The sequence below is a fragment of the Endocarpon pusillum genome (genome assembly GCF_000464535.1).
Source record: "Endocarpon pusillum Z07020 unplaced genomic scaffold scaffold3700, whole genome shotgun sequence".
Taxonomy (NCBI): Eukaryota; Fungi; Ascomycota; class Eurotiomycetes; order Verrucariales; family Verrucariaceae; genus Endocarpon; species Endocarpon pusillum.
In genome coordinates this window covers 1,429-12,382 of record NW_006916352.1, presented here as the reverse complement: position 1 = coordinate 12,382, position 10,954 = coordinate 1,429, and the positions used below count along the sequence as shown (strand labels likewise).

General features: G+C 49.4%; 6 protein-coding genes across 6 annotated transcripts in view; 5 read left to right on the top strand and 1 right to left on the bottom strand.

The window, feature by feature from the left end:
* EPUS_07888 (uncharacterized protein) overlaps positions 1–773 on the top strand; it is a gene marked incomplete at both ends in the record, with an annotated part of 3,676 nt that extends 2,903 nt beyond the window's left edge. Inside the window, one exon of the mRNA XM_007804948.1 lies at positions 672–773. Coding sequence (XP_007803139.1) covers positions 672–773 — 102 coding nt within the window. The remainder of the gene's footprint in view (positions 1–671) is intronic.
* A 449-nt stretch (positions 774–1,222) lies between these two features.
* EPUS_07887 (uncharacterized protein) lies at positions 1,223–2,815 on the bottom strand (the record flags this gene model as incomplete). The annotated part of the gene is made up of 2 exons (XM_007804947.1): positions 1,223–2,671; positions 2,726–2,815. 2 exons carry the CDS (start codon positions 2,813–2,815, stop codon positions 1,223–1,225), a joined length of 1,539 nt encoding a protein of 512 aa, XP_007803138.1.
* A 267-nt stretch (positions 2,816–3,082) lies between these two features.
* Positions 3,083–4,382, top strand: EPUS_07886 (ATP-dependent RNA helicase fal1; the record flags this gene model as incomplete). The annotated part of the gene is made up of 3 exons (XM_007804946.1): positions 3,083–3,113; positions 3,167–3,421; positions 3,469–4,382. 3 exons carry the CDS (start codon positions 3,083–3,085, stop codon positions 4,380–4,382), a joined length of 1,200 nt encoding a protein of 399 aa, XP_007803137.1.
* Positions 4,383–5,825: 1,443 nt separating this feature from the next.
* EPUS_07885 (uncharacterized protein) lies at positions 5,826–7,571 on the top strand (the record flags this gene model as incomplete). The annotated part of the gene is made up of 1 exon (XM_007804945.1): positions 5,826–7,571. One exon carries the CDS (start codon positions 5,826–5,828, stop codon positions 7,569–7,571), a length of 1,746 nt encoding a protein of 581 aa, XP_007803136.1.
* Positions 7,572–8,603: 1,032 nt separating this feature from the next.
* Positions 8,604–9,263, top strand: EPUS_07884 (Mitochondrial import inner membrane translocase; the record flags this gene model as incomplete). Its single annotated transcript, XM_007804944.1, has 3 exons — positions 8,604–8,663; positions 8,719–8,814; positions 8,928–9,263. 3 exons carry the CDS (start codon positions 8,604–8,606, stop codon positions 9,261–9,263), a joined length of 492 nt encoding a protein of 163 aa, XP_007803135.1.
* A 560-nt stretch (positions 9,264–9,823) lies between these two features.
* EPUS_07883 (uncharacterized protein) lies at positions 9,824–10,552 on the top strand (the record flags this gene model as incomplete). The annotated part of the gene is made up of 3 exons (XM_007804943.1): positions 9,824–9,886; positions 9,940–10,355; positions 10,408–10,552. 3 exons carry the CDS (start codon positions 9,824–9,826, stop codon positions 10,550–10,552), a joined length of 624 nt encoding a protein of 207 aa, XP_007803134.1.
* Between the last annotated feature and the right edge of the window lie 402 nt (positions 10,553–10,954).

Genomic DNA, 10,954 nt, shown 5'->3' with positions numbered 1-10,954 from the left:
TGGCGCTGGAGCTGGCGTCTCGAGTCAAACGCTTGCTTGATGATGCGATCGAGGAGGCCGTCGCGGTCGATGCCGCGGGCAAGAATCATCTCGTCAAGACCAAGAACGCCGTCTTGAAGTTTCTGCAGGGTGTTGGCACGCGGCATGCCGCTGCGGCGAAGGGGAACGGGGGTGCGAGTGCGAGTGCGAGGAAGAGTGGCATTGCGGTCCGGGGCGGTTCGAGTGAGGAGGAGGAGGACGGGGAGCAAGATCTAGACACGAATCAGAGTCCGGCGCAAGGTAGTGGCCAGGTTGCGGCTGTGTTGGTTGGGCGTGAGGATGGAGATGGACGGGGTGGGGACGGGGATGCGATTGAGGATGGTGATGCTACGACGACGCGGATGATGGAGACGCTAGAGTTGGCTGGGTCGGAGGACGACGACTCCCTTTGAGCGCACCCGTACTTTCTGGCTTGGGCAGTGTTTCATGCAGGTGGTTTGGTGTTTGGGGATCACGTTATGGACACTGCGGTCAATCAATCAAGGAAGATATACCATTGCTGTAGGGGCAGGAAATGATGCTTAAGCTGGTTGGTGGCTTTGAGTTAGTAGTTGAATGGTTCTGACAATTGCTTCATGACTACAATATCCATCTTTCTAACTTTCCCCCCGTTTGGCGACTTGCCTGCAAAGGGGTCCAAACTCCTCATCTCCCATGTCATCGCAGCTGTCTCGCTGAAGATTCCGGTGCACATATGCTGGGTATCATGTGTGTCCGTAGGACTGTGTTTATGAGAACACCAAGCTCATAAAACGGGGAGAGGAAGGCTTCGCAGGCGCACTGGATCTATCGGTCTCCTTGCACGACGCCTCCGCTGGGTAGTCTCTGCACCCACAAGCTCGAGGTGACTTTGGGGCAGCAAGGGTGACCCGGTGACGACGTTCGATGAGTTTGCTATAAGTAGTACATCTCCTTTGATGATAAATTCACCATGCTCCAATGATTCGGAACATGTTTATCGAACCCATTCCTGAGGGCAGCGCAATGGTCAAGCAAAGGCACGGAGCATGCCGCACGGACATACAAGGCCTTTTGGTGATGAACCTTCTATGTCCTTGACCGCAGAGTGTCTAATGCTCCTCAGGCTCAGCGAAAATTTGTCTGTATCAGTTATAACACCATCAAGCACCCCTCGCCAGTGGATCGAACGGTATGCCTGTTCACCCAGTTCAACAGCATCTGCTCACAAAATGCCTTGCTTCTGCAGATCGAGGTAAATTCGTTCTGGCATCACATTGCCTTCACCGTCTTCCATCTGTACGATGCTATCCTCTTTGACCTCTTTATCCTTGCGCTCTTTCTTGATCTTCTCCCAGAGTCCCAGCGCCTCGTCAATGCCAGTGATTTCCCTGAACAAGCCCGCTCCAGCCCCAGCCCCGGTGATGCCCAGACATTTGAGACCGTAGACGTGTCGAGCCTCGCTGAAATGCTTATCGAATGCCCTTCTGCCCATGTAGACGAAATTTCCACATATTTCACAGGAGAATTCGACTCCCAAGCCGTGGAGCTTGTAAAGCCAGTAAGGAATCGGTTTGCCATCCCACGCCAAAGGCAGCTTGAGAGGGTTATAAATCTTCTCCTCTCCTTCACTGTCAGAGTCTGAATCGTGCTTGCCACCTCCAGCAGCCGCCGCAGCATCGTCCTCGGCAAAGAGCGCATCCAGCTCCTGTTGCCGTTCTCTTTCTGTCATGCCTTGTTTTCTTTCCACGTTGACTCGTGTGTTGGAACGTTCGTTGTCAAGATAATCAGCAAGACGACGCACTCGGAATTCATGTGATGCAATAGCACGTTCTTTGAGTCTGGTGAGGTTATTGGAAGATGCAACAGTGCCATTTGTGGAGACACTATTTGTGCCAGCACCGCCAGCCCTCTTGGCTTCTGCTGCTCGAACGTGCTTCTTACCAGTCAGGTGATTCTTGTACACATTCTCATTCTTGAACTCCTTCTCACAGTCAGAGCACCAGAATCCCTCACCAGTGCCTTCTGTTTTCGGTTCGTTTACCACGGGCTCTGCAGTGTCCTCTTTGCCCCACCCGGGCACCGAGTCTGACTTCCATGCTGTCTCGAACTCCCGATCGAACCCAGTGAAGAGTTTGTCGAGATCTTGTAACGGCTTCGTACGTCGTACAAAGCTTTCCAGGTAGCTCGACAAGTCTCTAACGTATTTCAGATATGTATCCGACAGCTTATTTGCTCTCTTTATTGGCATTCGTGGGGGCTCAAACGCGTCGAAAGAGTCAAGGTACTGCAGATAATTGAGGCGCTTGATGCCTGGTAAATTCAGATAGTCTTCGTGTAAGGTAGTGAGATCCAGAAAGCGGCCGTTGGATTCTTCTCCGGTAAACATGTTGTCAGTCTCGGACATCAGGACTTCTCCTTCTCCTGGATGCCTTCTTTTGTAGGCGCGTTCTAGGTTTTCTATCGGTTCATTCGGATATCTCCGATGAAAGTCTTTAACCTCCTCTAGCTGTTTGTAGAACTGCTCCATCGGGTCGCCGGTCGACAGCACCTGGACTTCTTTGGGGCGCAAGCCTTCGGCATCTTTGTAGATCTCGAGGAGTCGTTGTGATTGTTCCTGAATACGCGTAAGGAATCCTGCAATCTGATGGTCTCTATTCAGTCGGTCTTTGATCTGTGTTGCGGTCTGTGTTAGCAAGAATGATATGTCGCGTACGAATGTACCTACATTTCGAGGATCTTCAGCAAGGCGATCGCTTATAGCTTGCTCCAACCGCTCAAGGTCTTCGTGGACGAAGCGCTGGTCTTCGATAATCATCTCGCAGCAATGGTAGCAAGGGTTCTACGGTCTCGGAGTGTGTATAGAAGCTATTGTGACGCGGTAGGAAGATGTAGTGATCACTGTGTATGTACCACGCCCACACACAACCGTTCAGCCGTGGCAGAATGCCAAGCCTTGCAAAGAACAACTTGAACTTATTGAGACTCTTTCTGGAGCCTGCCTTTGTTCTGCCCCAATTGGAGTCTACGTGTGCCCACTTAGGATCTTGATATTCAGACAGAAGCCAACAGTCTCATTCCAACCATGGCGGAAGGTATTGACAGAAAGGCGGAAGGTCAGTTCTGCATGCCCTGGATCTGCGAGATCTATAGTTTGACCCGTTGGTAGAGCGCATCGATTTTACGACTTCGAAAGAGGTGACAGTCGCACCAACCTTCGAGGACATGCATCTCAAGGAGAACTTACTGCGCGGAATATATGCCTATGGATATGAATCGCCCTCAGCTGTCCAATCAAGAGCCATTGTCCAGATTTGCAAAGGCCGCGACACTATTGCTCAGGCACAGTCTGGTACAGGAAAAACTGCTACATTCTCAATAAGCATTCTACAAGTCTTAGAGACCTCAATCCGGGAGACCCAAGGTAGACCGCTCACTTCGGCAGGTGAGGTTTCTGGCTGACTGCTGCAGCTCTCATACTTTCTCCTACCCGTGAACTTGCTACCCAGATTCAGAGCGTGATAATGGCCCTTGGTGACTACATGAACGTTCAATGTCATGCATGCATCGGCGGGACGAACGTTGGAGAAGATATCCGTAAGCTCGACTATGGTCAACATGTGGTTTCCGGAACGCCTGGAAGAGTGGCAGACATGATCCGGCGCCGCAACCTACGAACCCGGCACATCAAAATGCTGGTACTTGACGAGGCAGACGAGCTTTTGAATCGAGGTTTCCGCGAACAAATCTACGATGTGTACCGATATCTCCCGCCTGCAACCCAAGTAGTGGTCGTCTCTGCTACGCTTCCGTACGATGTCTTGGACATGACAACGAAATTCATGACAGATCCTGTTCGCATCCTGGTCAAACGTGACGAGTTGACACTCGAAGGTCTTAAACAGTATTTCATCGCGGTTGAGAAAGAGGAGTGGAAATTTGACACACTCTGTGACCTGTACGACACGCTTACCATCACCCAGGCCGTCATATTTTGCAATACACGTCGCAAGGTGGACTGGTTGACCGACAAAATGCGCGAGGCAAACTTCACAGTCAGCAGCATGCATGGTGAAATGCCACAGAAGGAACGGGACAGCATCATGTCTGAATTTCGCCAGGGCAATTCTCGAGTCTTGATTTCCACAGACGTATGGGCGAGAGGTATTGACGTCCAGCAAGTCAGCCTTGTAATCAACTACGATCTTCCCAGCAATCGAGAGAACTACATTCACCGCATTGGTCGAAGTGGACGGTTTGGCAGGAAAGGTGTAGCCATCAACTTCGTCACAAGCGAAGATATTAGAATCTTGAGAGATATCGAACTCTACTACTCGACACAAATTGATGAAATGCCAATGAACGTCGCGGATCTGCTTGGCTAGAGAACAGCCTTACAAGCCAGGTTACGTACATCTCTACTAAATGATAGCAATTATGACGCGCAGGTTCTGGCGGTCGTCACAGCAGGCAGGCGCTTGCAAAAGTGGAAGGACGTGTTGAATATTATGCAGTTCAGGCAAAACCGTCTTCAGCAGCAGTCGGCTGCCACAGTGGATGGAAATGGACCAGTTCGACAAAAGGTTTGGCTCCCAAGACAGCTACTTTGTTCGGCTCAAGACTAACGCCAGAATGTGCCAGAAATGATTACCATATCTATCTTCGTGATATCCCATCTCGTGAACTGCTCGCATCCGTCGTCCAAAGCGTGCGACTGCTTACACAAATTGATGTAACAGCACTGCCCCTATCAATTCTGACGATTTACAAGGTTTTCCATTGACTCGGTTTTGTGAGCTGTCTGTAATCCATCTCAAGCGACGATCTCGAGCAGATAATGCGGGAGAGTGGCCATTCAAATTAGATGCAACAGCGCCAGGGTTAATCGAAAAGATGGACCACCAAGCTCTAATACTCCTGATTTGATGTAGTGAGCATGTATTCGTGTCGCATCTTGAGCAGCAGCCAAACTTACTTTACAGTATCTATTTATAGGTGCGGAAACACATTCAATCAGGAGCAACACAGCATCTATTTATAGGTGCAGAAACGCATTCAATCAGAAGCAACACAGCAAAAACCTCGTCTTCGCGATCAGGTCTTTCCCAGAGCTGAAAGCATTGTCTCTTTTCGGGATTGCTGATAAAGACGGCATCGCTTTTCCTGCCCAGTGGTTTCCCCCCCTTTTTCATGATGCAGAAATCTGCGAGAATCAACTAACATATTAGTCTTGATGACACCTGAACTCGCAACAAGGGCAGTCTGACGATGCTTAAGTCGTGTCGAGACTAAGTCGGGACAGACCGTCCAAGTATTCAGCCAACACGCATAGTTGAAACCAAGTACAATTCCATTGCCTGCCATATCCGGAAAGTTGACGTTTCCGTCCTAGGATATCGGCTCGCTGCATAAGACTGGCCCACTGATGCAGCATTGCAAGGCTAAGTCGAGTATTTATCTGAACCCCAGCACTACGCTCGGTACTTCGGTCTGTGCGAGCCAAGGCGATCAGCCTTATCCTGGCTTCAGTGACAACTGTTTGACTCTCGCCGCGATCAAAAGTCTCGAATGGCCCAATCGGCTTGACCATCCTTTTTCTCGAACTACCCCATCCAGCTCCCAGCTCGAATTTTCGTCGTGTCTTGTTTCAAAAATGTGGGGGAAACGGGCCGACTGTGTTGCTGACCAAGGCCTCCAAGACTTCTCGCAACTATTCTCGCTGGAATGTCTCGCTCCTACAATGCCTCTTTTCAAATACCAACTTCTCCTCTTTTCAGAAGCAAATTTTTCCTCATCTTTATTACCTCCGTTCAGCTTTCACTTGCAGCATGTCATCGTCAAACCTTCCCTGGTGGAAGACCGCCACGTTTTATCAAGTTTACCCTGCCTCATACAAAGACTCCAATGGAGATGGCTACGGAGATATACCAGGGATGGTCACCACCTTGGACTATCTTAAGGAACTTGGTGTTGATGCTGTCTGGCTTTCACCGATGTTTGACTCACCACAAGTAGATATGGGCTATGATATCTCGGATTATACCACGGTGTATCCCAAGTTCGGCACCGTTGCCGACATGGATAAACTGATAGAGGAGATGCACTCACGTAATATGAAGCTCATTCTTGATCTTGTTATCAACCATACCAGCGACCAGCACATCTGGTTCAAGGAGTCTCGAAGCAGCAGAAACAACGAGAAAGCCAGTTGGTACATTTGGAGGAAGCCCACTTATGTCAATGGTGAAAGACGGCCACCGAACAATTGGCGCTCCATATTCGGCGGCAGTGCCTGGGAATATGAGCCAGCAAGGGAGGAATACTATCTTCACCTCTTCTGCCCGGAGCAGCCAGACCTGAATTGGGAGAACCCTGTCGCTAGGCAGGCAATTTACAAGGATGCTATAGAGTTCTGGCTAGAGAGGGGAGTTGACGGGTTTCGAGTTGATGCTGTGAACATGTACTCAAAGGATCCGAAATATCCCGATGCGGTTATCCAGGACGCAGGCGCAGAGTTTCAAAGAGCAGAGAAGCATTACGTCAATGGCCCCGGCATGCATAGATGGCTAAAGGAGATGCGCAAAGAGTCGATTAACAAATACGGAGAGGTGATGCTGGTGGGAGAGTTGCCGCATACGGATTCGAGAGAAGTGATTCTAAGATACATCTCTGCCGCGGAACAGGAACTGTCCATTGTCTTTGATTTCGCCGCAGTGGATCTTGGGAAGCGCGCAACGGCGAAACACCAATGGTTCAAGCCCAGCCTACCGGACTTCAAGCAGACCTTTGTCAAAGCGCAGGATCTGCTGGTCGACACGGATGCATGGACTACCGTTTTCTTAGAGAACCACGACCAACAGCGGAGCATCAACAGATTCACCACGGATGACCCTAGATATCGAGTCAAAGCAGGAAAAATCCTCGCAATGTTGCTTGCCACACTCTCCGGAACATTGTTTCTATATCAAGGACAGGAAATCGGCATGGTCAATGTGCCAGAGACCTGGGGCCCGGAGGAGTACAAAGACATTAAATCGATAAATTATTGGAATGAGATGAACAGAAAATATCCCAACGATGAAAAAATGCTCGGCAAAGCTCTTAGGGCTCTCAGAAATGGGGGCCGAGATAATGCGAGAATCGCCATGCAGTGGAATGCTTCGAAACATGCTGGCTTCACCTCTGGAACTCCGTGGATGCGAGCACATGACAATTACCCCGAGGTCAACGTGGAGGCCGCACAAAGGGACCCAGACAGCATCTACCACTTTTGGCAGAATGTGCTCAAGTTGCGGAAAGAGCATTCTGACGTCTTCATCGAAGGTGGCTATGAGATGTATGATTTGGATAATCCCGATACCTTCACATTTACCAAGACGGTCAATGGAGAGCCGCGCGCCTTGGTCGTTTTGAACTTTTCATATAAAGAACAGAAAGATCCGGTTCCGCAGAGCTTGAAGAATACGAAGTTGGATTTGCTTATCACGAATGGTGAGGGCAGAAGTCGGTCGCTTGGTGCTTGGGAAGGGGCTGTGTATACTATATCAAGTGAGCATTTGCGTTCAAAAGAGTAAGACTTTCAGGCGGCGCCGGGATATCAAAGACTAATCATGGACGGGGATGCCTTCTCGCTTTCTGATATGCAGTGTCCGTTGTTTCGACTTTCGTACCTTGAAACACAATTTCCTCGTTGTTCAGTGTTCTCTCTTAGCATAATATATGTTTTTTGATTTTCCATCTTCATTTGACTTTGGCAGCGTGGCCAATTGGTAGTAAATCTATCACTGCGTAGTACCACATATCACCGGTCCCAAAGCTGTCACACTAATAACTTCGGAACTCGAGTCAGTGTACCAGACGGTCTGTTGCCTCCTCCCCTCCCCTCCCGCCTTATGAACAGAATATACTCTTAGTAACGAGGGCATGTCTCCTGACCTTCTTGACCCGCCACCACAACTTAATGTGAATGACGGCTCGGGAGGTTAAGGTTTTGCTGTTTGTTCTTTAACCTCTCATAAGAGGGCGGTGAATGTAGGAAGATGGCTCAGGCAGGTGTTCACATCTGTGGTCTTCCATGACTCTTGCTCTTTGCTTTTCTCTCTTTTCTCGTTCTTCTATTCAGGGTTATGGCAAGAACCTGGCGCATAGTGTTTCAACGCTAACACATAAAATTTCTGGTCTTACGTCGTTTATTATAGTATTTCGAGGCTTGCAAGATGCACTGCGAGCATTCAAGACCGTAGCGTGCTAGTATGAACCAAGGATGCTGGACTCCTAAGCCAATGACTCAGGATAGAACGCCCCGTACCTGAGCATGCGCATATATCCATTTCATCTTGGTATCAACCCATTGTACCCCATCCGGCGAGTCTGAGGCTTCAAGTCTATGGCGACTATTCGTGCCTCAAGCAATACTGGACGGTGGAAGATATAGTTGAGAGACTGAATTAGGTAGCGCGGAAGTCTTAGTCGAGAACTGAGTCACGTGGTTTTCGCTACTGGTCTTACTCACTTTCCGTAACATTTCCTGTCCATGAAAGCTAGACTCCTTGCGCGATCTTTCTATTCGATTGCATCGCTGCATCTGAAGAATGAGCTTCCCTGGGATGGCGCCCCAAGCGGGTGCGGGTGGGATGAGTGAGCAGGAGCAGAAATATGCCAAGATTGTATGGAGGATTTCCTCCGTGAATGTTGCGGCTTAATGGCTAATCGGTTTCACAGATACAATCGGGCATGGAATCATGTGTGGTCAAGTCTATCATGGCTGGCGGAATAGGCTTTGCGTTGGGAGGCGCTTTCGGCCTTTTCGTTTCTAGTGTACGTCTTTCATGTGTACCCTCATCGGTTCCACTGCGAGTCTTTGATGACCTGCGCCAATTATTACCCACCCCTCCCGTATTTCTCCATCTCGCGCCCTGACAAGCTCGCAGATGTCCTACGACACGCCCCTCACACCTCAAGGCCAAGCAATCGCCAACTTACCCGTGCGCGAACAAATCCGACGCGGCTTCAAAGACATGGGCTCACGGTCCTACTCCTCGGCGAAGAATTTTGCTCTCGTGGGCGCGGTCTTCTCCGGAACTGAATGCTGCATAGAAGGGCTGCGCGCAAAGTCTGACTTGACGAACAGCGTTGCTGCGGGCTGTATAACAGGCGGAATACTGGCTAGAAATGCAGGTCCGCAGGCTGCCCTGTTGGGATGTGGTGGATTCGCCGCTTTCAGTGCGGCCATCGATGCTTATATGAGGATGCCTGGGGACTCGTAAAGGGGCATTTCGTTGGATAAACAATAGAGCTGGGCCGGTGATAGTAAGAGAAGCGTCTGCGAATGGCGTTTGGAGCGCATCATGCATAGCGAGGTGTTCTGGCTGCCTCTGGGAGCCAAATCGTGGGCGTCATGTTAAACCCTCCTCTCGAACCTCAAACACATTTCATCATCTATCGTCCTTCGACAAGTCTGTTTCCAGGCTGAAGATCATCCTAACCTTCTTCAAATCCTACTACACCTTAGCGCTCAGCTTTACTGGTCAACTCCAAATTCTTCATTCTTCATCCTACCGCCATAGATCACGAGTACTTCTCACTCCACAGCGCTCTCAACTCATTCATCAGTTAAAATCGACCTGATCAAGATGTCAAAGTTTGGTGACGAAAATTCCGAGTTGAGCTTTAAAACCCAAGCAGAGAGGTTAGTGTTTCTCTTCCGTCTCTGACTGGAATGGATTGACTCAATCTCCCCACAGGCTCCTTCAGGCTTGCAATAATTACGATGTCATTTCTAAGTGTCGGGATCGTGAGTGGCGTTTGCACAAAGATGTACCCCCCCATGCCTCTACATACTTTTGAGCCTGCCCTAGCGGCGCCTTCAAAGTCAGTGATCCCAATTACTGTAGATTCGTTTAGTGCTTATGCTTTCGGGAATCAAATGACAATCTTGTCGAGTTGAAAGACGTCGATGTGGATTCTTTCGGCGCTATCGTGCGATGGATGTACGCGCCTGACAAAATTGAGCTATTCAAGCACCAGCAACGAGAAGGTAGCGTGAACGATGAGCCTCTAAAAGACTTGAACATCAACTGCTTTCCCCCTGTCCTGCTGCTTACCGACCGTCTCGTGATGAAAATTCTTATCTACGATATGTGCGAACGGCTTGTGGATGGTTTTGAGATGTCATTGTCTTGGTGTACAGGACGCCGTGACGCTACCGCGGCTGAGGAGGCAGAGGCGCAGGCATGGGCAGGCGATGGGAAAGGTGCAGACGAAGATGAAGTCATCAATGAAGAAGAGGCCGGGGTGGATGTAGAGGAAGAGGCAGACGAAGGTGAGCAGGTGGGCGAAGAGAAAGGCGCAAGAGAATCGTGAGAAATTCAGTACGAATCACCATGTAAAAGTTGCTGACGTTGGCTATAGCTGCGGATTAGAGAACATCTTAAGTGGATGTCTTACCTCCCAGACCATCTTCGGCACAAATGCGATAACAGAGTCATTCATCCAGTCTTGCACAGCACCAAAAAAGGGATTTAGTGCCGAAATGATCGAGCTTGAGCCTTTGTAGACGTATGTTGGGACGCACTCTGATTTTGCAATCAGGCGGCTGTGTCGCTGCATGGCTTCTCGTTTAGAGGAAATGGAGGCTTTCCGGGATTATTAATTGGTCTGACAACAAGTAGAAGCAGATTTATCTCGGTATGCATGGAAGTGAAGAGGAAGAAGCCGTATTTACTGGGGAAAACCATCTTTCTTACCTTTGATCTGGGCAGAGAAATGGAAGATACCGCATTCGCCTTTTTCAATCAACCACCATGAATCAACGCAAGGCTTTGGCGCCTCTAGAAATCAACAGGAGCTATGGCCAGGAGCTATCTCCATATCAGCGCGGTCAAATTACAGCCTACCATGAGGTAGGCCTATCAATTAGGAAAATTAGCAAAAAAGTAGATTGCACTAGATCTACTGT